The 26,093-nt window shown below is 44.0% G+C and overlaps 1 protein-coding gene across 4 annotated transcripts in view; it reads left to right on the top strand.

Annotated features, from left to right (window-relative positions):
- APOO (apolipoprotein O) overlaps nt 1–26,093 on the top strand; it is a 105,718-nt gene that overhangs the window by 63,291 nt on the left and 16,334 nt on the right. For 2 of the 4 annotated variants that reach the window (XM_084640805.1, XM_084640808.1), the window contains exons 8-9: nt 3,232–3,327; nt 7,434–7,818. In XM_084640805.1, coding sequence (XP_084496931.1) covers nt 3,232–3,300 — 69 coding nt within the window. In that variant the 3' untranslated portion in view covers nt 3,301–3,327; nt 7,434–7,818. Of the gene's footprint in view, nt 1–3,231; nt 3,328–7,433; nt 7,819–21,994; nt 22,390–26,093 lie in introns of those variants that run through there. The other 2 variants (XM_084640807.1, XM_084640806.1) reach the window with 2 other exon arrangements.

Below are 26,093 nucleotides of genomic sequence, written 5' to 3'. Positions count from 1 at the left end.
CTTGCGCAGATGATATAGGTCATAGGCTCTCTACTTGACTCCAGTTTGGGAAAAGTTTTCCTGCTAGAGTACAGGTTCTGGTTCCTTCAGTCAGTAGTGCAGGACACATGGACGTGATCAATGATATTGTGTACTGGGGCTCCTTGGCTATGTTCCACATGCAAGTATGTGCTGCTGCTTATCAGACTTCACCTGCAGCCTCTACAATGATGGCTGAGGGTTGTCTACTCCCTATCCAGCCATCATGCGGACAAACAAGTCATGATCTCGCCCCAAGTCCTGTGGGAGCTCATGTTCAGTGGCTCTAGTCGCCATGCAAGAAAGGGAGTGCCCTTCTCAGTCCTCTCTCAGACGACGACCTTGGACACAGATGCATCAGAGACAGGCTGGGGTGCACACCTGAACCACTTCAAAATGTGGTCTCAGGATGATATTGAACTCCATGTGAACATTTTGGAACTGAGGGCTGTAGCTTTTCTTCCTGTCTTCCAGAACTCGGCAGTGCAGATCCTGAGGGGCTACATGTTGTTGATGTGCTATATAAGCAAACAAGTAGGGGCTTGAACATCTTCCTCCCCCCCCCCCCAAGACAATTGGGTTTTGGGAATAGTGCTATCAGTATAGAGTGACCCGTTAGCGCTGCACCTACCAGGGGGCAGCAACAACACAACAGACTTTTCTGAACAAGAATGTGGTAGCCAGCCATGAGTGTCCACTGCAAAAATCCATCCTGGACCTGATATTTCACCAGTGGGGGGCTCCCATTTTAGATGTATTCCCACACTTATTATCGATCAGCGTGGACTTATGCTCCAAAAGGAGGTGTGAGCTTCAGCTCCCTTCTGGATGCCTTTCTACTCTGGTGTTCTTGAGGACTCCTAAATGCCTTGTCACCGATCCCCCTAATCCTCAAGATAATATCCAAGATCATATATAATCCTACAGTCGTCATGATAGTTCCCTACTGGCTGAGGCAGCTCATTCTGTCAGATATCCAGTCAGCCTCTCATATGTCTTCCCACCTGTCTGGGCATGCTATCACAGAACCAGGGTCAAATATTGCAACCAGACCCATAATCGCTGGACACGTTGGCTGGATTAGCAGGACCGGGAAATTATTTTACAAAGGTAGGAACCTTCCACCAGGAAAACTGTTCCTCGAAATGGAAAAGATTTCCCATAGACAGCCCAGAACTATGTGAATTCAGTAGAGGCTCTGACAATAAAGATTCTGGACTATGTACTTCTCCTGATACAGGCAGGTCTACTGTCTAGCTCCCTTAAAATCCATCTTGCAGTAGTATCAGCGTCTTATGCCCCAGTGCGGGCTCATTCAGTCTCGTGTGCCTCAAGGGTCTTCTTCATACCTACCCTCCATTTAGAGACCCGACTCCCATATGAGAGCTTAATGTTGTTCTCCTACAGTGTATGGAGCCTCCATTCAAACGATTAGCAGAGTGTTCATTAAACCAACTCACCATCAAAACCCTCTTTCTTGTAATCATCATATCACCGTGGAGAGTCAGTGAACTGTAACTTTTTATGGCTGGATCACCAGATACATCCTTCCACAAGGACAAAGTGGTAATGAAACCACACTTTAAGTTCATCCCTAAAGTGGTCTTGGAATTGCACCTGAGCTGGTCTATTACCTTACCAGTCGTCTTCTTGAAGCCACATTCTTCGCCCAGAGAAAAGAAGCTTTATACTCTTGATATTTTCAGGGTCTTACTTTATGACATCAACAGGACCAAGCATGGGCAGTGGGTATAATAGGCCAGGGGAGGCTGAGCCTCCCCTGGCACTGCTGCAGCTACCAGACCCCCAGTTGCGGGGTTTGGGGGGAAGTTTTTGCTTTATTATGCTCATGCAGGTTCTGGGATGGCTGAGGAGGTGGTATGTGCTATTCAGCTTCCTGGTTTCATCAGTAATCTCTCTGGACTCCAGGAAGCGGAGTAGCAAATACCGCCTCCTCAGCCGCCCCGGAACCTGCATGGGCCATATCTAAAGCTTCTTAGCGAGAGTGAGACACTTTTCCCCAGGGCAGCTTGGGGTCTAGAGAGGGGAGGCGCGGCTGTGGCTCTGGCTGGCCCGGGGCGCCTCCAGCCATCGGGGGGGCACTTGTGGCTCTGGCTGTGGGGTGAGGGGGTCGAGGGAGGAAGGGGTGGAGCCGGGGGCTAGCTTCCCCAAAGGGGGGCTCCACCCATCACCCCTGGGACCAAGCCTTTCAGATTTTCTCTGTGCTTCTTGGTGGCCATATACAGCACATTGAAAGGCCAAGCTATCTCATCCCAGAGAATCTCAAAGGGGATCGCACAGTGTATTTCCACCTGCTGTTAGTTGGCTGGTGAGCTGCTCCCATTGAACCTCAAGGCACACTTCACTAGGACATAAGCAACATCCGTGGTCTGCTTCAGAAAAGTGTTGATCTCCAAGATCTGTCCGGCAGCCATGTGGAGCAGCCCATTGGCTTTTATTATACTCTTGACATGGCAACCAGAGCATATGCTAAGTTCGAAAGAGCTGTTGTTCTTCAGTCAGCCATTTGATTGATACTCCTTACTCACATGTCCGGAGAGAATACTGCTTGCCAGCCACCTACAGGGAGAACAAGACTGACACATACCCAGAGAGGGAGATGAGCATTAACAAAGGTTATGCAGATATGATTGAATTACACGTAGTCACTTTTAAGAATAGAGCTGCACTTTAATGTTTCCATTAATGTATTCATAATTACTGTAGCTAACTCCTGACAATTCCAAAAGTAGGCTGAGTGACTGATTCATAGACATTATTTCAAACTTTAACTACAACAATAAAAATGAATTTATGTGCCCTGCAGTACCTCTGGTTCTTTGAGGTGTAGTAGTCAGTGTGGATCCCATGGCCTGCCCTCTGTCCCTGCTTTTTGGAGACCTCAGCAACACAGGCTTTGACTTGTGAGGGAACTGAAGGAAAGTTGTGGACACCTGGCCCTTTATGCCTTTGGTTGAAGGGATGCAGACGCATGCACTGACTGACACTAGCATTCAAAAAACCCAGCCTTGTTCATGTGGGGCGCGTGCACACCTATAGTGGGATCCACACTGATTACATCATCTTGAAGAGCCACAGTTACTGTGTAGGGTAAGTAACTGTTCTTTTTAGCTCTTGAAGAGGGTTTCTGTTCTGGCAGAATTGCTTACCCTGGGTTGGGCTTCATTTTAAATAGTGTGTTTTCTTTTTAAGCCTGAAGCCGACAATGACATGCCAGTGGAGGTACACGTCAATTCAGGTGAAGAAAGAACCATGAAGTAGAATGCGCCATCACTTCCCATCAAACAGGTAAGGGATAAGGATTGGTCACAATTGTTTCGCAAAACAGTCTAGGCAAATGAAGGCAGTATTGTCCAGTGCTCAGACCAGGAGACGTGGAAGTGATGTGAGTTCTAATTCAGGTTTTGCTACTGACTCACTAGTGGGCAATGACCACTCTAGCCTTCAGAGCCTTCACATGACCACTCTAGCCTTCAGTTTCCACATTCCTGGAATGAGGGTGATAATCAACCTTTTTAAAACAGGTTAAGATCACAGGACAAAAAATGCTATGTAACTGAAGAGTATTACTACTGTTTATTGTTAATAATATAGATTAATCTGTGGCATGAATGAGGTTTGCATTAAACTGCTGCCCCTATATTTTATTTGATAAGATAGTGGACCTGTTTAAAATATACATATCATCGTTATATAGCCAGCTAATTTTTTTAAGTGCTGCTTTGAAGTTTGCAAATACAGTATAGAAATGTTTGGTTTGGTTTTGTCTGCAAGATTGACAATGTGGTTGACAGATGCATTGTCAGTTCTCTGGGCTTCCCTCCCAGTACACTCATCTCTACCATTTTAATCTGTGTTATACAGAAGAATGATTCTACTCTAGAAAGTGACTATAAAAGTGATATTGTGGGTTTGTGTTTGTTTCTCAAAGACTTCTGTATCAAATAAGCTCAGTTTACAAGCAAAATGTTCCTCCCCCACCTCAACTGCCAGCCCTGTAAACTCCATCTAGGTTTGAAAAACAGGTTGAGGTCATTGAATTTCATGAGTCATCGGCACTAACAAAGGTTCTGCAGTTATGACTGAATGCACACATCTCTTGAATAACAATGCCTCATTTTTACATAGTCACTTTTAAGAGCAGAGTTGCACTTTAATGTTTCCATTAATGTATTCGTAATTACTGTAGCTAACTCCTGACCATTCCAAAAGTAGACTGAGTGACTGATTCATAGACATTATTTCAAACTTTAACTACAACAATAAAAATGTATTTACCTTTTTCAAACTAGCTACCTAAAATAGAAATAAACACAAGAAAGAGGAGAAAAGGTTTGTCTTGAGTTAGAGGCATGAGGGAAAACAGAAAGGAAGAGGATGTGTAATTAAAGTATTTTTCACTGTGAATTAGGAAGGATCTAAATGCTACAAAAATGTTAATATTGTCTTCTGTATATAAAGATGAGTCTGCAAGTGTCAGGTTAATCAGAAACATTAAATTGTCCTTCCAATACCACTAGATATTTTATGTACAAATAGACCTATTTTAAGATGTTTTTATTTCACCTTTTGAGAACTTACCTAAATTATTTGTCTCTAAGCAAAGGGAGGGGGGAATCATACTCTTAACGTTCACTTTACACATTTATATTTTTCAAAGCTCTGTTCCCAAAATTTATCAGTCCCAGTACTGGACTCACATTATGCAAATAAGTTTGAACAACATCTCCAGTGCAAGCTGGTGTCTAAAGTCCTGATTTGTGAAGTGTCTCTGGTGTCCATTTTACCATATCTATTTACTTAACTCTTTTAAACATTTAATTTAAATATGTTTGAATGGTTAAAAGAGGGAAGTGTAGCCCTTGAAATACCACTTACTTTTCCACAAGTTGTCTGTAGAGAAGCTACAATGAACTTTTTATACATTGAGCCACTTAAAAACCTCAGTCCTTGGCCTGAGGGAACCAGATGGTGAAAGCTCAATTCTGTGTCTGTTGTCAGCTGTGCTGAGGAATGGCTGGTGATTTGTGATCGCTGTTTAGATTAGAATCCATAGACTTTTCTTGAGTCAGGGCATTTTGTTAGATTTCGGTAATCCCAGTGCTGGAGATCAGTACTGTAATTTTTTAACAAGATACATTTTTTCTACTTACACTGCTTAGGATATATGCTTAAATATGTCAGATTGTGCTTTTTTCTTTTTATTTCATTCTCCTTTTAAGTCACTTGCAATACTAATATTTGATTCTGGCTACTAAAATAGGGCAAAATCAGGCCTGCCGACAGGGAGGGGCAAAGGGGTAATTGCCCAGGGACCTGTATGATTTAAAAGGGCACCCCCCACCCCGGCTGCCGCTGCTGGGGTAGCAATGGTGGTGGCCAGGAGCCCCGGCCCTTTTAATCGCCTGGGCGGGCAGCAGGGCCTGCGCTGCAGAAGCAGCGGGCTGGGGAAGTCGGTGGCTGCCCCATGCCGCCCCTGCAAGGAAATGCCTCCCCTCTGCTGCAGGCACCGGCAAGGAGGACTGGGTGGGATCCTGAGGGGGTGGGACTGCTCTGTGTTCCCAAGCTTCAGCTGTTCTGCCCCCTAGGACTGTGCTGGGAGAGGGGATTCCTGCTCTGTGCTGACTCAGCAGGGCTGGTGAGTGCGGCCGGGGGTCAAGGCATGGAGGAGTGGGTCTGGGGGAGAGAGGGGGTGGGGGGCGCTGGGCAGTGAGGAAGGTTTGTGTGTTTTGGAGTGCTAGATGGGGTTTGTTGGGGGTTGCTGGGCAGGTGGGCAGCCTGTGTGTATTGGGGCACTAGGCAGTGGGGGGGTCTGTGTGGAGTGCTGTGTAGTTGTAGTGGAGGGGCTGTGGGGAAGGGCATTGGGTCATGCAGGGTTGGGGCAATCTGTGTGTGTTGGGGTGCTGGGCAGTTGCGGTAGGGCTGTGGGCAGGGGGGAGTTCTGGACAGGGATGGTGGTGTGCAGGGCGCTGGGCAGTTGTGGTGGGGCTGTGGGTGGGGGAGGCTGGGCATAGCGAGTTGGGGGGTGTTGGGTGGGGGGGCTGTGTGGCACGGCATGGGCCCACCCTGCCCCCCCCCAAGGGGAAGGGGCACACTTGCAGCACAGTGCTGGGCAGGCCAGTGGGAGTCTGGTGGCTACCAGTCAGTAAACAGTGCTCTTGCACTCGGCTGGACAGAGCGGGGCAGCCCCATCCATGCCATGCCCCATTGCCCCTGGCCAGCCCCTCGCTCTGGGTACTGACCTCCCCGTGCCATGCTTCATTGCCCTCATGGGGCCCACAAATATGTTTGGCACCGGGCCCACAAAAAGTTAATCCAGTCCTGGCTCCTAGGCGCACATGGGGTGGTACCGGTGGTGGCAAAGGCAGTCAGGCGGGCACATCCCTTTCTAGAGGGCTCATTGACTGTTCTGCCCTGGGGCCCGGAATTGCTGTCCGCAGGCCTGGGCAAAATCCTGCCCTCACTCATCTGAACTTGCTATAGGACAGGTCTTTGGGTTATGCTGTTAGGACAGAATGACTTTGCAGTGATGCTGTGGAGACCCCCTTTAGCAATGTTTCCCAAATGGTGGGTTTTGAGAAGAGTCTTGGTGCCCCAAAGGCACCCCCAAATCCCACAATTTCACTTCCCCTAGGCACCAGGAAATGTCAGTGTGGAGGAAGCAGACAGGGGCAAAAAGTGGAAAGTCAGCAGCCTGGTAGCAATCGTGGCTAGATGGGGAGAGGAAAGGTGGCGGGGGCTGTAGGAGGGGGCAGGGCTGGGAGAGGACAGCATGGGGGCTGGTAGGAGCTGAGCAGTGGGGTTGGGCTGAGACAGGGAGGGAGGAGTAGGGGGCTGGAGAAGGGGAATTGGGGAGGGGGTATAGTGGTGGGTCCCCAAAATTAATGTTTACTGTTGGTTCTTCATCTATCTAATTTTGTTAACTTTAATGCAGTTACTCTGGGTTTACACGAGTGTAAATCAGATTAGAATCAGGTCCTGTATATTTAACAGGCATGAAAAGTTGCTCAGTGGTAAAACGTATTGGTTACGCAAATTCAAGTTGGGATGTATTGTTGGAGAGTGCTCTCCCCACTCCTTATGTTCCCCAGTCACAACATACCCCAGCCAGAGGAGTGAAGTTCTCTGTGGCTTATGTGATAGTTACAGTATGAGCTCCTTGCAGCAGGGTCTTGTTGTGTGGGTTTGTACAGCACCTAGCACAATGAGTTCTACTGTAATACAAATAAGTAAATCACTGCACTACAAAGATATCTATATTTATTAGAATGTGCCTTGAGCAATTGTTGATTAAATTGCAAACCAAAATAAGTATGGTTTTTAATTGCAAATCAGCAGTGGCAAAAAATAAGCCTACGGTATTAATTTTATTTCCTTCCCTCCTTTGGACACAGGTGCATAGAAGATTTAGACAAGATCAACATTTTTCTATATATACACAGAGAGAGAGAGAGAGAGAGAGAGAGAGAGGAAGATGACTGAAGAATCTGTTTTGATTCCAAGTATAGTTAACCTGTGTTCTGCCTCAGGAAAGACTGACTTTGCACTATCTGGTACTCTGGGATGGATTCTCTGTGAATGGACGTTGCCTAGAATTTGTCAGCTGGAAACTTTTAGGCCTCAGTCCTGCAACAGCATCCGGAGAGCTTTAAAGGTCTGCCCATGCAGATCCTACTGAAGGATCTGCACCGCAAGTAGCAAGTCTCAAAACTCCTCAATCTCTTGTTACTATTTATATACATAATTAAAATTCAAATTAAATAAATGTGTCATGCTTTTTTTCCTTTCTCTTCTCACATTCTTTAAATGAACTTAATCTTATCTGATATTTGCACCGTTTCTGAAGAGGAGTAAATTAGAGTGATTCTCAGGGCCAACTAACGTTTATTTTTTTAAACGGAGGGGGGGAAAAGCATAAGTAGCATGTCAGTGGTGTTAACATTGGTTAACAGATTATCAATGAAAACAATTACAATGACCCTCTGTTTTGTCTGAGTCTTCCCCTTTTTTTATACAAATCTTCTGCCTCATCTGTTCCAGTGGGAGTTATATAATGGAGCATCTGTGAGTTCCTTTCTAGTAGATGGATGGGAATGAAGTTGTTTATGTTTGTTCCTTTTTTTGCTTGAATGCACAGCTCAGTGAGGATCGGAATGGTGGGAACCAGCTATAGCATAACCGGTGACTGTGTCTTTATTCTCAGCCAGGCGAAGGAGAGACTGTGGAACAAAGGGAATGCAAAAGGATTTTCAAGATTTCTAAATGGTTCTGTGCACAATAGATATCCTTTTCACTATTTGCTGCCACGTACATTAATCATATCCATACTGAGAGATTCTTTGAAGATTGACGAAATGTCAATAGCTCACAGCATTTAGACTTTGTTAGTGAGACTTTAATACTTGCAAATTAAGCCAAAGGAGTATATGTAAAATACCCTATGCAGTTCTTGGCATGTCTTAACGTCCCAAAAAGATCAGGCAAGAGAGTAAAAGCAAATTGGATTCAGTTACTACTTGGCAAATGTTCTTGCTGCGTTTATTCTATGGATTATGAAAAAACACAAATTTTGCAATACAAATATTAGCTTGTGGGGGGATATTAATCAGGGCCACCTCTACAGCTCAGCCAGAGCGTGTATGGTTACCTAGGTCAGTAGGATCGTGTCACAGCAAAATGTTCCACACGTGTTTGAGCAATTTATGCTGGATTGGGTGGCTTTGCCAATTCACTGAGGGACACGGAACCCCTTTTGTAGCATGAAACTGCACAACGATCTTTGGTTTTATCTGGGTACTGAAGTCGTGTTTCTAATGTTAGCATATTTTTTTAAAAAAAAACCTCAGGCCAACCCAACAGAATTCTTCTGTCAACCTAGCTGCTGCCTCTCAGGGAGGTGGATTACCTACGCTGATGGGAGACTGCCTCCTGTTGGCATAGGTAGTGTCTACACTGAAGCATAACAGCGGTGCAGCTGCGGTGCTGTAGCTGTGTCCCTGTAGAGTTTCAAGTGTAGACAAGCCCTCACTGTACTTTTTCTTCCACCTCATTAGTCTATCAAAACACTCACTGTTGTTTGTTGTGGGGCACACCACTCCAGTACAAACACAAATTGTTGCTTCTCTGGTTCAGGAGAATAACATCTTGTATGTGCAGTTTTCTCCCAGAGAAAACAATTAGTTCCAGTTCAGTTAATTAGAAAAACAGATGTAGGTGCATAAATCTTGTTGAGTAGTGTTAGGCATACAGTATATAATGCCTTTGTTCTTGGTGCAGACTGTAAACCTAATACTGTGGGTATTGTTACATTATTTTAAAACAATATCCAGATGATTCAGAGACTTTGAATCCATATTTGAAGAATACGGTGGTTTGAAGAATCCATAACTGTAGGATTTTGTTTAGTACCCAAATCCCCAAAGAAGCTTGAAACTAACATTGCTGGAATGCATTTTCCTACATCTCCCAGATTTATGATTTGTTTCTGTAACGTAACAAATGTCTCGTGTTCTGCTCTGTTCAGATTTGTAGGTTGTGGAGGATTTAAAGCTACTGCCCGTAACATTTTCTGCTTGTTGGCTATTGGCCTGATTTTTCAAAGGTGCATAATTTGCTTTTAAGTTAATTTGTGAGTACTTGACCCCTTATGGAACTGGGTCATTCCAGATCTTTCTTTAAAGTCATCACTGTAATTTTGTATTTAGACTATTTTATATTCAAAGAGAGACAACCTATTTTACCAGCCAGACAGTCTGGCTGTCTCAGGGGTAAAATAGAAGTGTGGTGCCTTGGCTTAGTCTCTTTATTGATAGGAACAGAAAATGAAGAAGATTAGCAGCAGGACTGGGATAGTCAGATACCACAGAGATGAGTTCAGTACAGATGCGTGGATAGACTGATAAACAATAAAGTGTAAACAGCATGGAAATGACTATGGTTTAAATGTCTTTCTGGGTGTAATTAATGAAAGATTGCAAAAAGAACAACAGAAGGAATGGTGGTGAAAATTAACAATCGCAAATCTCTCCACAATCAAGATGTAGGTACCGAAGTTAAAAATGTAGCTTTCCTTGCAGCAGTGAAGGAACTGCAGTGACAAAGAGGGGAACGAGAGCTGCTGCAGATGAACAGGACCACCATGTGGATGGCCCTCTGCAATCTACAGATTTTGGGGCATCTGTGTTGTGATTCTGACACCTTTTTTCCATTGGAGGGAGGGACAGATAGACAAACACACACACTTGTGCATGGCAGAAGCTGACACGGGTAATTTTTGTGGGTATTCCTGTATAATAGGGATGATCTAGACTTAAGTTACTAAGATTTGAAAATTTAGCCATTGTGTTTGTACAGTAACTTTAATTTTTAATATCTCTGTGGGCTTTACTGTGGTGGCTTATTGTTATGACCTATTACACTGATAACAATTAAGGTGAATTGCCTAAAATGTGCATCCGGACTCGTTAACTTGAAATATCTTCATTCAACTCCAGAGCTCAACATCTGCTTCTGCAAAGCATTTATCCTCCTACCTTTCAGAAAAAATTACCCACATCTGCCACTGTTTCTTGGGACAGATATCAGGACCCATACACTGGATACTGGCTTCTTAATATAATGCCTTCCTTCTCTATATTCAGTCCATTCACAGGGAAGAGGTCTCAACAAAGATGGATAGGGTTTGAAGGATTGTAGAGACACCCCCTTCACATCAGCCAGCAGCATAAAGTGGGGTGGAGAAGAGACAGAAAGCTTTCTCTTTCAGCAGCTAGGTGATGGAGGAGCCAACTTACCAGACCCCTATTAGTCAAAGGATAATGTGAAAGATGCAAGTTGCAAATGAAGAAGTTGTAGGAACAGCATCCTCCCGCTTTCCAACGGATTTTTTTGTTTTGTTTTAAAATGAAATGCTATAATAAAGCTAGCCAGCGTATTGACTTAGAAGACAAGAAAATAAAGTTTCCTATTTTCCTTCTGGGTTGAGTTTACAAATTGATTTTATGTACATTTAGCAACTTGCAGCCTCACTTCCTTTCATAACAAAGCCACTAAAGGATCATTTCCTTCTTCACACAGCGTAGCTCTGTGCAACCTGTACTTTCCAGTTTCTACCATGAATCAGAAAAATAAACTTGGTTCAGAACATCGTACTTTTGCTTCATCCATGTGTAGAGAAGAGTTGTAACTTAACACAATGCACAAGATTCTTCCTCGAGCTCATTGGGAATGGTGCCTACTTCGTGTCCAGGCTGAATTAGGCGCACTGTTTTTGGTCTGGATTGTTTTATATCTTAAAATCATTGTTTGCAAATGGCTTGAACTAAAACTGTCTAGTAAAAGCAACGAAGCTGACCCAAAGCAGCATGTTTATCATCACGTACCAGACTTGACGCACTTTCCATATCCTGCTGAAGATGTGAACTAGCTCCAGGCCTCCTCAGTGAGTCATTAAGAGACTCTGGAGGGAATGCCCTGCTCACACAGTACTCACTGCTATCAAGTTCAGACAGGCATATTGCTCAACAGTATTGTGTGCACGCTAAAGAAAATGAAGACAAACAACTTGAGTAGTTATTGAAGAATCCTGTTCTAGTAATAACTGTGGCAAATGGCTTATTTCAAGTGTCTGTGGTTAGTTGCCAGGTTACTGATAAAATGGTATGTTGCACATTGTCCCTCCTCGGGTCCTCTCCCTTTGCACCTAACAATAACAAGATGCTGCTCAGCTGTCATCCATCTTTGCCAACCGAGTTCAAAAGGAGCTGGAGCCAAATCATACACAGTCTTTTGCTGCCTACTAATTTAAGAGCTAGTACAGCACCCAGCCTCCATAAGGTTATGTCCATGGGGCCTTACAGATGTTGGCTGTACATTAGCCTTCATGGAATGAGATCAGTACAATCTGTCCTTAGAGCAAAATGCATAGATGCTAAAGTCAGCAATTGTGTTTTGGCCATGAAGCATTTCCCAGGAATGAACAGTAAAGGGAAAAAAATCTTAGCTAGTGAAAAAGAGGTGAATTGTAATGGCATATATATGTTTTCTTTTTCTGCTAGCATTACTCTTCTAAAGGCTGTTTCTCTAAGGCTGGATAAGTAAAAGGTGCTTCTTAGCATGTGTTTTATGTATTCTTTGCCTCCGTTTCCTACGTGTAAAATGGGGCTCCCTACTAGCCTACCAGAGGGTTTTTTTGGTAGACTAATGGAAGTATTTTGAGAATCTCAGGGGAAAGGTGCTATAGAAATGTAAAGTATTACAATATTAATGTAGATCACAGAGTCGGCTCCTGGCTAGCCAATCGATAGTTCAAAACACTATTGAGGCAGGAAGGCAAAGAGCAAATTATTTTAGTTCTCTGTTGGGCAAGATAAGGAAGTAATAAAAATATGCAGAGATCTTACATAAAACCCCAGTCTCTTGTATTAATCATGCTTTGCACTTTCATCTGAGAAATGGAGTGCTTTATTAGCATTAATACATTCACAGTTCTCTTAGTAGGTAGGAAAGTGTAAAGTAGCAGTATTAATGATAATTCTGCAGGATTTACCATTTGTGGATGGGCCCCTGCCTGTTTTTCCCTGTGGTGTTTGAAGGAGAGGGATGACATGTAACTACAATTTGTTTCTTTTTAAACAGTGAGTGCAAAACCAAACTTATTCCCAAAGCTTTCTGACTAGAGCCCTCGTTTTGGTTCCAGTTTCCATAGTAATGAAGGTACCTTTTCAGAAAATTACCTAGTTTAAGGAGGCTGGGAATAGCCACCAGATACACCTGAATGAATCAAAAAGCTACGCTAATAAATGGCTGAGGAGAGAGAGCCTAGAAGTGTGGGGAAAGTCGGATGGGAACTTCCGAAAGGACAGAGGTACTTAGCCCATGCTTACTAAAGGCAGTTAAGACCAGAAATTTGGAGATTTTATGCAAAACAGGGCCTTTTATCATTTCCATATTTATTTATTCATTTTCTCCTTTGCATAAACTTGCTTTCCCTGTTTCCATTTCCCCCTCCTTTAGTTTCTGGCTGGGTTCCCGTTCCCCAATTTTGAGTTTGTCCATGTCCCGTTTGTCCTTAAGCTCCCTCCTGTATCCCCCGTGGCTTCCCTTTCCCCTCCATTCCTAGCTTCTCTCATCTTCCCCCTTTTTCGTGGTCCCCACACACACACACACATTTCTTCATGTCCTCTCTTCCGACTCCCGGCATTGATAACTCTTGCAATTTTATCATAAGTGCTGTGATATGTGGTGTTTTTTCTTAAAATCCCTGTGCCTGCGTACAACTGATTGCATGAGGCTCACTTTGTTATTTTTTTAAATGAGAGCTAATATTCTAGCCCTCATGATTGCGGAGAAAAGCCTGATATGCGACTCAAATGAATGCTGATGGTTCAGAAGGCAAGCAGAAATAACCCAGATTTCATTATTTTGAAGCTATTCTCCCAGGGGAGTCTGACTTATAATTTTAGAACACATGGGAGTGGTAATGTCACCTGCCACCCACCCAACGAGTGGCCTGCAAACCGCCCGATAGCCACAGTCCTCTGACTGCAGTGACTGCCTCTCTGGCACCACTCTGTCCACGCTGCCCAGTGCTCTAGCTAGATTTCTGTGGAGGTATGTGGGTTAGGGGCTGTGCTCCAGGCAAAGTCTCTATGGTTAGGGTCTTGGAGAGCTCCTAGGCCTCGAAGGTTTTGAGTCTTAGAGCGGGTCATCCTCCAACCAGCTCCCCTGCTCTTGCCGAAACAGGCATGCCTGGCCCAGCCAGGAGACTCCATGGCTCTGGCTTGTCCCCCGCAATTGACTCCAAGGGCCTGCAAGCTGCCACGCTCCAGGCCAGAGAGAAGGAGGAGAGGTCCTTCTCTGGACAGAGGGACTGCCTGCCCTGCCCCCTCAGCACCTGTACAGCCAGGTGTCTGAGGCCCAGGGAGTGAGCTGGGGAATGCCTGCAAGCAGTCTGATTAGAGTAGGCGCCAGAGCCTCAGCCTTACACAATGGCTTAGTGCTTCACCAGCCATCTGTCTCCTGTCCTTGCTTTGTTTCCCCCCCTGCCACCCTCATAGAATCATAGAATATCAGGGTTGGAAGGGACCTCAGAAGGTCATCTAGTCCAACCCCCTGCTCAAAGCAGGGCCAGTCCCCAATGTTTGCCCCAGATCCCTCAATGGCCCCCTCAAGGATTGAACTCACAACCCTGGGTTTAGCAGGCCAATGCTCAAACCACTGAGCTATCCCGTCACTGAAGTCCTTTATCTGCAGCCCTAGGGTCTACTGCCTGCAAGCTGCCCTACATGTGTATGTGTATGTTTAAAACAGGTTTTTGAAACTGAGCACTCATTGTTAGCTACGTCCGGGTGGGTGCTGGAAATTAAAGGGGATCTATTTAGGGGAGATGTTTGAGGGTGTGAAATTGTCGTTGCGGGTATTCCTAGTATCAGTTTATTGCTGTTGGATTGATTTATTTAGCCTTTTTTTCTAGTTTCTAATTTTCAGTTGACCTACTTTTGCCAGTATAAAGAAAGTCAGGTAGGGTGAAGTACGCACTTCCTGGATGTCATTATGATTTGTGTATTGGCTGCATAGACTGTAACCATTGCTCCTATGTGGATGGGTTACTCAGAGTTTCCTGGTAAGATTTCCTGAAAGGACTGAAGCCTGCACTTACGAAGTAAAAATTGTTTCCCCCGGGTCCAGGCAATGCACATTCTTTAATCTGGTCCCTGACTGAACAGCCCCTGTGAGTTTCCAGTGGACCCATGTTTCCTACTTAAGATGTGAAGACTCTTGCCCAGATGCTGATGTCTTTGCAAGTGGGTGGAGTCCCCATCAGGGCAGCATTAGGAACAAATGGAGAACCAGAGTGAGGTTAGGCAACTTGCCCAAGGTCATGCAAGGTCAGTCTGTGGTAATGCCATGAATAGAACCCTTTTGTTCCGGTTCCCAGTCAGTTTCTGTAACCATGTAATCCTTCAGGGAAGGAGGTCATACAGTTGTTTCTTCCAGACATTTCTTCTGAATTTTGGCCAGGATGTGGCACGTAGTAAGGGGCCACACCCTACTAGCCTCTAAGACACCAGTCCCAGAATAAGGGGATAGGTTGGGGTGCTTTACAAAGAAAATAAATGGAAAAAAATTTGGTGCAGGGGGAGAAATAATAGAGAAAAAAAAGCAAACTTGTAGAGCGAGTGGAAGGTGGAAGAAGGAAGGAGTGTAAAGCGAGAGCAAAAATGGACAACTTTAAGTTTAGTGCCTTTTATTCATGTTTTGTGATATTTCCTGTGTTTTCCTGTCGGCCACTGAGGTTGACTACCTCCCTCTGCCTTCTCTTCCCCACCCCCCACCCCCGGCTCAACAGCACAGTCGCAGGCAGCCACAGACTTCCTTTGAGGCTGAAGGTTGGGCTATGCATTGTGTGGGAACTTCAGCCTCTAAGAAAGCAGGTTACTCATCCCGTTCTAGCAGCCTCTACTGAAACTTGGCACTTTTGATTATTCTAGTGCAGGGGAGGGGATCATTTCCCCAGCAGCTGCGCGGGGAGAGGAAAGGAGACTCTGCACTGCCTTTCAGGCAGCCTGCCGTAAATCTGCTAAAAAGTTAATACCTGCTGAAGCTGTGCTAACTTTAGGTAGCCCTCCTTCAGGCCATGCTATCATGGAACTGAAGAAAATGGCAGCTTTGACAGGAGACCCTACAAAAGCATAGGGCCGCTACAGTAAAACTCTGTGCTTCCAGTGGATGTGGGGTTGTGTTTTTCTTTTTTTTTTTTTTTTTTTTTTGTTTAATAGTGAGTGGGGGAGGTTGAATGCTTGTTTGTGGTGGGAAGGCAAACCCTGCCCCTGAGACAGCAGTCGGGGGGAAATTGGGAGGGAAACCTAGCGGAGTTTTTCTCTTCTTCCCAGATAGATATTTTTTCTGCAAGAAACTGGCAGTTCTCCTCCAGGCCTATAATGTATATTTATAATGAATGTGAGAACTTGATCTAGCTTTAATATTGTAAGATGAAGCTCAAAGGGGAACACTCTATCTTGAACATTCTATTGCATGGAATATGGGAAATTCTCCCCCTGTCCCTTTCTTGGCAAAACCTCTTAAAATGAGATGCAGTTTTTAGATTCATTAGGAAACTGTGCCTATTTTTGAACGCCCCCACAAAAGATCTGCTTTATTCTCCTGGAATGTGAACCGATTTGATTTGCCTTGATAAAATATGTTCTTATCATAGGACAAAGAAGAAGGAGTAATGCTGACTAGGCTGTAGGACCAGTTCTCTCACATTTATGCCCATGCAACCCCATTGCCTTTATTCTCTTTATAATCTAACAAGCATAAAAAATGGGATCTATGTTACTGAATACTAAAGTAGACCTACCAAGCCATATTTTGCTAATAGGATAATTCCAGCCTGGATTGACAAAGCATCTCTTTAAAAAGAGTACACCAGATGATTTGCAGAATGTACGTTTGAAGATTACAGCTGAGTTGCATAATAACTTTTGTGCCAGCCACAGCAAAGGAAAGTATTTCCTGTTGAACTCAGTTGCCGGGACATAATGTTCACATTAAGGCTGAATCAATGAATAAAGGTTGTGAACAAACCCTTTTGGTAACAGAGCAGTCAGGAACAGATAAAAGCAGGTGTTTTAGGAGCTCTGGCCAAGACTTTCCAAAGTAACTAGTGACTTTGGGTGCCCAACATGAGAAATTAAGAATTAGCTGAGCTCCCACCACCTGAAAAGGTGACTCAGGTTGGATACGCAAAGACACAGGATCCAGAATCATTAGTAGCTTCTGAAAATCTCAGGCTTTGTTATTACGGATTCCTGTGTTTCCCCTGAAATTGATTTATTGGGTGGTTAAAATCTGTTGGAAACGCTGTAACAGTATAGATTTGTGGGAAAATACTGTTACACTGAGATTTGGGCAATCACACCACCTCATGAAGTTGCTGGGCATGATAGGCACTATCCATTCAGGCTAAATGAGGGAACATTTAAATGCCTCTTTGTTTAGTGATGGCTGAGAAAATGGAAACCCACTGCCTAAGGACTGGCCCGCATGCAAGCTTAGGCAGAGGCTGGGTTATGTGGTCCAAAGAGTTTCCTGGGGGTCTGACAACTAATGCAGGGATGGGGGATTGATTTGGTTGCTGCTGCGTGTGAGAAGCAGGAGAAACACCACAGAAGCATACAAAGAAGGAAGCAAGAAATTCTGACGGACAGAGAAGCATTTTCAGCATGACACTGAAAAAAATCGAAGGAAGCAAGATTTTGGGTAGAGTGTTGGATGGAAAAAGGCTTGGAATTGTGAGCAAAGAAGCTTATCTCCTGCTCTCTGATACTTACTGTTTTCAGGGATACAGGACTTTATGTACAGTCCTTGTAAATAAACAGGATTGCATCAAAGAAATACCTGACTGACTCCATCATCTGTTACTCCTAACAGAAACAACTGGCCAGACCCTGAATATTGGCAGCTAGGATTAAAAGGGGTAGCTATATTTAGACTGCCAAGGTTTGATGCTTTGCTTCTCCCTGTAGCTTAACTTCTACCCAACTACCTATTAATTTCACAAGATTTTTAATCACGGTCAGTGGTGAGTCAGGAGCAGTAATAGCTAGAGCCTCTTATTTTGCAGTTGTCCTTACTTGGTGCCAATTCTTTGCCCCGATGATGTGGTTTTAGACCTTCCTAGTTGGTTGCATATTGGACCTGCACACCTAAAATCCATCTACTGAAGCTGTGCAAAGATCTGTAAGTACTGTTGGACATAATGCTCTGCTCTTTGTCCACTTTGAAATGGGACATACTAACTATATTACCTAGTGGAATTGGATAGTACTTGCACTTTGCGGTGTATATGTGCACACCATTCTTTACAGGGAGTTGCAATGAGCTTTTATTTAAAGCTACAATAATAGGGTTACTTATTTCAACAGAAAAATATTGAGAATAAAAGACTTAAGTCCATGGCATCAACTGAAATGAATAGGCATTTCTGATTCCAGAGTAGCAGCCATGTTAATCTGTATCCGCAAAAAGAACAGGCGGACTTGTGGCACCTTAGTTAGTCTCTAAGGTGCCACAAGCACAGGCATTTTTGAGGAGATGGCGGGGCATCAACGTACCTGAGTTGCCTTGTATGTGCCTGACTGTGAAACTGCAACTCTGTTTTAAATCAGTAGAACTTTTGTTTGCACAGTAAGAGCAGAATCATACCTCGTGCACACTTACCGGTAATGCATAGGTAACAACTTCAGCATGTCATGGTGGTATAAAAGTTTTATTGGCATAAGTTTGTGATCATCACATTACTGATGGAAATGGGGAAGACCATGGGTGCTGGGAATAGAGCTGCTGAGGATGCTGCTGCACCCCCTGGCTTGAAGTGGTTTCCATCATATACAGGGTTTACAGTTTGAGTCGGTGGCTCTCAGCAACCCCACGGTACAAATTGTTCCAGCATCTGTGGGGAAGACACAAATAAGCTAGGTATGTCAGCCCAAACACATGCCTTGACACCACATCATCCTATGATTGGTTGTTTTATGTCATGTGTGTTACAGAAAATTTTTTTAGGACTCCTTTACAGAGTGCTATTGAACCTGTTTTGTTAGTTTTTATTCTTTTGTATTGTATCCCTCCACTTGTAAAGTCATGTGTCTGAGTTACCAGGAGTTCAGCTGAACCAGGAACCAATAGTCAAAAAACAGAAACAAAAAACCTTCCAAACATGCTCCAGAATAACACTTGTATACATGATTTTTGAGTATGATGCCTTGGGCCTTCCCCAGGCAAGAATCTGGGTCCCATTAGGAAGCTGTGAATCTGCCATCTCCAGTGGCATGAAGCTTCTGTTTCTAGCCCTTCAGCAATGGTTCTCAATCTTTCCCAGGACATCTTTTTCCATACAAGGGCTCCCACCCCTTTGTCATGACTCCCAAAGCTTGTTCATGAGCTCTTTGGGAGTTGAAACCCCCGAGACTGAGAATCAGTGTCAAATTCCACCCCAGAAAGAAGCATTCAGAGAAAGCCAATATTTCTCAGTGTGGTCAGTGTGTGTTACACCTGGGCCTGATCCAGTCTGACTCTATTACAGTCACAGTTACAGACTCTGGCTGTAGAATCATGGTATACACGGGGTCCTGAAAACAATTACTAACAGTTAAGATCGCAAATCATCAGAATGATCCAACTTGAAAAAATGGGTTCTACGATTAAAATTAAATTATAATACTTACAAAAACTCAGTTGAAATGAATAGGAGTGGGTGAGAGGGGAAATTTTACAAAGGTTACACTCTGTCCGCAGGGTAGGCTTGTGCTGATAATATCTGGATTTGAGAGGCCTCTTCTTCGGCACCTGGGCCTCACTTTGCTGTCACTTGGATCTACCCACTGTGTGACACCATGGACTTCATTTCTATCCGCCTTGTTGATAGCCTGCCATCTTTCAAAGATATGCAGTTATGTATAAAGGGGTTTGTGTCTTGTAATGACAGAGGAGTAGCGTATGCTACAATCTTTCCTTACAGTTCCCAGCTATTTTTGTTTAGAACTGGCTTACTGTCGATGTAATTTCTTTGAGTATGGACCATAGTGCTGCCTTTCTCTGCCAGTTCCGCCCATTAATTTTCAGCAACAAGTAACTCTTGTTCTTAAACAACTAAATCATTATCTGGTTTCGTGCTGATCTTCTGAGCTATGACTGAAAGCAATCTCACAGAAGTAAAAATAATAAAACGAGGGCTAGCAAAGTATCTGGGATAGCTCTATTTTAGCTAAATTATTCCTGATTTAATTTGCACTTTAAATGTACTGTTCTTCGTATCATTGCTTCCACATAGCCCATAGCTAGTCACCTGTGCCAAGCCAACCACTTCTTGTTAGTAGCAGGAATTAGGGACTGTGCACGTGAAACTGAGGGCATGTCTACACTACAAACTTAAGTCAACATACAGTCACTGCAGTTTTTTGTGTCCACACTGTCCTCTCTGTGGAGTGCGTCCTCACCAGGAGTGCTTGCACTGACTTGAGAGGGGCAGTGTGGGGGACAGCAGGGCTTGGAGTGGGGAGCCAGGAGCCCAGGCAGCAGCCAGGGTCCCTGTGGGGAGCTGGGCAGTAGGCGGGCCTCAGCTCGAGCCCTCCCAGCCCCAGGGTGACAGCAGAGCTGTGAAATTGACAAGAATGACAGCCAACAGCCAGTCTACACGGACACTGTGTCACCCTCACTACACCGACATAAGCCTTACAACTCTTGTGAAGGTTGAGTGATTATGGCAGTGTAGCAGAGCACTTACGTCGGCGGGAGCAAGGCTGTAGCACAGACACTGATGTAATTAGGTCGACGTAAGCTGCCTCACGTTGACCTAACTCTGCAGTGTAGATCAGGCCTGAGTCTTCCATTCCAGACTGAGGTCATACATACTTCACCCACTCCAGTCCTATAGTCAGTCAGTTCCTCTGTATCTGCTTCCCAGAGCTGTAATAGAACTTGACTCTCCTCCACTCACTGTCACAAGAGGAGCAGTAAACATTTTGTAAGTAGTTCAGACTGTTAATTAAAATAGATTCCATTCCTGCAGGGAGCTCTGCATGGCCAGTCCCTGAGCTCTCATTTAGACCTGCACGGAGCTCTGCGTGGGTGCAGGGCTCCCCTGTGCAGAATTCACTGCAGCCTTAACTTTTGATAGGAATTTTTGTTAGTTTCCACTGCAGTACACTATGCTACACACACAGGTGCTTTTGGAATCAGCTTTAGAAATAATGATATCAAGTGAGTGTGGAATTAAACTCTATAAGAAAATAAAGGAAATTGTACAGCAAAAGCAATCTCTGGCTTTTTTAATTATAATAAAAATCATTGGGGTGAGATTTTTCAGAGGCGCTTAGCAAAGCCTTTGTTAGGCACGTCCTAAATTATTGCCTATGTATTTCTATAACACCGATCACTATAGTCTCTGAGCTGTATAAAGGCTGAGTTATTTATGATGTGTAAAGGTAGCATCAAGTTTTAAACAAAATGTTTTTTTTTTCTGCTTTCCTCTTCGCTGGTGGATCTTGGTGACATTTTTTTTTTGGAGAACCTAGATAACATCACATACTGCCTAAGTTCCTTCTAAGGTGCGCGGCCGTGTCTCAGCCTACTAAGTGTCTTGCAGGCGCCCAGGGCTGTGGTGGGGAGAGATGCCTCTTCCCCAGCCCTGCTGCAGCTGGGGGAGAGGCACCTATCCTGCAGCCCCTGCCCCGGAGCTGCTGCAGCAGGGAGAGGAGCCTCTTCTCCTCAACGAAGGTGCTGTTGCAGGGACAGAGAGCTGGGGGGAGTTCTCTCTCCCTGCTGTAGCCCCGAGGCAGCCTGCATCCCAACCCCTCATCCCCAGCCCCACCCTAGAGCCCTCACCCCCCACACACCCCAACCCTCTGCCCCAGCCTTGAGCCCCCTCCCACACTCTGAACCCTTCAGCCCCAGCCCCGCCTCATTAATTTTGTTATGTGCACCAATATGGAGGTGATGGTTTTGGTTTTGCGTGCGTGTGCCTGTCTCTGTAAAGGAGGAAAACACAATTAGTGAAAAGAGTGATCTCTTTTCATTAACCACAATTTCCTCTTTACAATGACAGAAATCTGCAAAATGCTTCTAAGGGTTTGGCAACCCTTTTTTGTTTTGTTTTGAGTTTTCAGACTGATCCTCGCCCTCCAAGTCTTTTATTTCGTGTTTTGCTGTCAAATGAACACTCAAAAGTGAAAGTGAACCTGGGCTGAAAATGGCTTGTTTTGGGGGAGAGGGGGAAGGGTTTTTTTTATATGGAATCCTAAATTCTTTCTCAGAAGTTCTGAAGAGGTTCAACAATACTTGGCTCAGATTTTGAACTTGAGCTAAGTTTCAAATTTGTAATAAAATTCAATACCAGGTTTCACAGAACTCTACTGGTTGAAATATTACATTTTGTTTTCTTCCACAACAGGTGAATACCTTATCTGAACTGCAACCATCTCTTCCAAAACCTGATTCAGCAAAGCATTTACGTAGATCTTAAGCCAGGAAGCAAAACAATCTTCAAAATTTAAATTGTGCAAAGTAGAGTTTGGTACAATGAGGTGGATTCTTTAAACTTCCAGTCAACACCTGCATGTTGTAAGTTTCATGAGAGCAGCAATCATTCTACTGCCTGTATGTTCATACAGTTTAGTATTTGTTCCTTCGGTGGCAGGGTAGTGGCAATAGCTCACACCCTGAGAATAGGTGATTAAAACATGGAAAAATTAAGGTAACTTTAGAGCTTTGCTGTGGACTGAGCATGAAAGCCCTGGCACTGATTAAAGTTTCAGAGTAACAGCCGTGTTAGTCTGTATTTGCAAAAAGAAAAGGAGTACTTGTGGCACCTTAGAGACTAACCAATTTATGCTCAAATAAATTGGTTAGTCTCTAAGGTGCCACAAGTACTCCTTTTCTTTTTACTGATTAAAGTGTTTATGATGTGACATATTGGGACACTGACAGACCAGCCAACCTGTGTATGACCCATAACAACTTAACAGGAGGCCTAACAATTGTAATCAAGACAATCTACTTATACATGAAATTTAAAGAGATGTAACTAGTTTACCTGCATATGCATAGGAAATAGAAGATTAGCTTCAAAGCAAAGGGTCACATCACCTATTATTCCTCTGGGGAAGGCCCTGCTGTGATGACTTCAGTAAGGAGACTTGTCAGTCTGCTAGAAGAGCTATAAAGGAAAGCTTTGGCTGGATCCTTTCATCTCTAGTCTGCTTAAACTTTGAACAGGGAAAGTATAAATCGTAAGATGGAGAGCTTCCAAAGAGTAATTTGGAATACCCTGGAAAATGCATATAAGGACTTGAACAGACTCCATACCTGGCCTGCCTATTGGACTATAACTGTTTGAACTGATTCCACAAAGACTTTTACAAATCAGCAGCGTCACCATGTCTGCTACGAAACTGACCTAAGGACTATATTTGTATGCATACTGATCTTTTAACCATTTGCAACTTTTTCCTTTTATTATTAAACCTTTAGTTTTATTTACAAAAGGACTGGCATCAGCATGATTATTGGATAAGATCTGCAACTCATACTGACCTGGGAATTGGTGAACCTCACATATGGTGAATCAGGTTTTCAGTAATCCCTCATTATATTAGACTTGGCTGTCCTAGATGGGAACCAAGGGCTGAATTGCGGAAAGGGGACTGTGTTTGGCTTATTAACCAGTGTGGTACAACAGAAGCTATTTGGTTACTGACTTGAATCTAATTATGGAATAAACTATCAGTTTGAGGGACTGTCTGCCTTATTTCTTGCAATCTAACCTGTGTGGCATTCTCAGTGTGGCCTATCCAGGTGTCACACACGTATATTTACTGGATATAGTTTCTGAAGAGAATGTCTGTGCAGAGATCAATCTGTTCCTGTTATGATGATGTAATAAGATTACTTTGAAAGAGCTGCACAGGACTTCATCCTCAGTTCAAATCATGCAAATATAAGATTTTATTTCATTTCTCACGAATTTCACAACCAAGAAGCAGAAACAATGCTCTAGTAAGCAGAGAGAGCTAGTTAATGCTAAAATTCTCTGTAGTATGACAGTAAATTACGCAATTATTCCCCAGATGTATGTTCCATGCATAGCTGGCGTTCTGTCTGCAATCCGGTAAAGCAGACCTGAACACTTCACCGGCTAGAGTCCATGACAGCAAATGTCCCATGAACAAAACAGTATATGTGTATGAGGATAAACCTGAATATGTTACTGAATTTTAAATTTAAAGACTTGGCAGTTAAGACTAAAAAAAAAATGGAGAGGCGTTATTTTTCCCTCTCAAGTTATGCAGACAAAAAGGCTTCTTAAGAGTTGTAGCCCATAGCAACCCTGCAGCTTTGTGGAGGAGCTTCATAGAAGGGGAGAGGGCGGGGGAGAACCCACCACCAAAGAAAGGTTGGTATTATGATTATTTTGTGTGTGGTTACGTAACATTATTTATTCTAGTTATGTAATCCTCTTCCTGCAGTTTGCCTTGTATATCACCCTTTCATCACTCCAGTATGGAAACACTGAAATGTTGCATTTTTAATGATAGGACTTACAGTGGTAGCTCAGAGCATAACAAAACTTTTCCCTAGCATATGATTGGCAGAGCTGTGGTCAAGGATAAATATTACCTTTGCGTCTCCCCATGCATTGTACCAATTAGCTCTTCTAGCTGTTTTATAGAGAAAGGTAAACTGCAAAAAAAAAAAAAGAGTGGGGGTGGGGAGCAGATGAGGTTGTATTGGATTTATAAAGGCCCCATAGGTTCTAATTTTTTTCATTTTGTATTTTTGATATTGGCAGTGTAGTCTACCCTGTTCCTTCTGGAATATCATGGATTACAAAACTAGTGACACTGATGTAACTATCAAGGATATGAAAAGTGACCAATATGGAGGAGAGAGGATTGTTAACATCCATTTATTCCCACGGTTCGACATCCCACTTGTGATGAAATCCTTTAGATAAAGAATTAGGATTCCAAGATTTTCAATAAGGGCTCAAAAATATTCTATCCCAGTATTCCAGTCCAGTCCATCAAAAACCAGAAAGATGATGTAATAGCGATGTCAGACTAATGCAAACAAACAAAAATGTCAGTCTTTCTTCATATATCATGCATAATAAAGGAGCACAAACCCTTTGCAGGTCACCTTTACAAATGCAGCTAACAGCAGTAGTACAGGATAAGTACGCAACATAAAAGGGAAATAAGATTTGAATGACATTACTCTTGAAAAGTAAGATGCGGAAATAGCACGCAAAACATTCTAAATCTACTTGCATGCTTTTTTTTTTGGGCTGGTTTAACATTGTACATAAAGACTGGGATTACATAAGACTCAAGAGTTAAGGAGTACTAGTGGCACCTTAGAGACGAACCAATTTATCTGAGCATAAGCTTTCGTGAGCTACAGTCTCTAAGCCCTGGTCTACACTAGGACGTTAGGTCGAATTTAGCAGCGTTAAATCGATGTAAACCTGCACCCGTCCACACAATGAAGCCCTTTATTTCGACTTAAAGGGCTCTTAAAATCGATTTCCTTACTCCACCCCTGACAAGTGGATTAGCGCTTAAATCGACGTTGCCAGCTCGAATTTGGGGTACTGTGGACAGAATTCGATGGTATTGGCCTCCGGGAGCTATCCCAGAGTGCTCCATTATGACCGCTCTGGACAGCACTCTCAACTCAGATGCACTGGCCAGGTAGACAGGAAAAGAACCGTGAACTTTTGAATCTCATTTCCTGTTTGACCAGCGTGGCAAGCTGCAGGTGACCATGCAGAGCTCATTAGCACAGGTGACCAAGATGGAGTCCCAGAATCGCAAAAGAGCTCCAGCATGGACCGAACGGGAGGTACGGGATCTGATCGCTGTTTGGGGAGAGGAATCCGTGCTATCAGAACTCCGTTCCAGTTTTCGAAATGCCAAAATCTTTGTGAAAATCTCCCAGGGCATGAAGGACAGAGGCCATAACAGGGACCCGAAGCAGTGCCGCGTGAAACTGAAGGAGCTGAGGCAAGCCTACCAGAAAACCAGAGAGGCAAACAGCCGCTCTGGGTCAGAGCCCCAAACATGCCGCTTCTATGATGAGCTGCATGCCATTTTAGGGGGTTCAGCCACCACTACCCCAGCCGTGTTGTTTGACTCCTTCAATGGAGATGGAGGCAATACGGAAGCAGGTTTTGGGGACGAAGAAGATGATGAGGAGGAGGTTGTAGATAGCTCACAGCAAGCAAGCGGAGAAACCGGTTTTCCCGACAGCCAGGAACTGTTTCTCACCCTAGACCTGTAGCCAGTACCCCCCGAACCCACCCAAGGCTGCCTCCTGGACCCAGCAGGCGGAGAAGGGACCTCTGGTGAGTGTACCTTTTTAAAATGCTATACATGGTTTAAAAGCAAGCATGTGAAAGCATTACTTTGCCCTGGCATTTGCAGTTCTCCTAGATGTAGTCCTAAAGCCTTTGCAAAAGGTTTCTGGGGAGGGCAGCCTTATTGCGTCCT

The sequence above is a fragment of the Lepidochelys olivacea genome (assembly GCF_965140295.1).
Source record: "Lepidochelys olivacea isolate rLepOli2 genome assembly, chromosome: 1".
Classification (NCBI taxonomy): Eukaryota; Metazoa; Chordata; order Testudines; family Cheloniidae; genus Lepidochelys; species Lepidochelys olivacea.
This window is presented reverse-complemented; position numbering and strand designations above follow the sequence as displayed.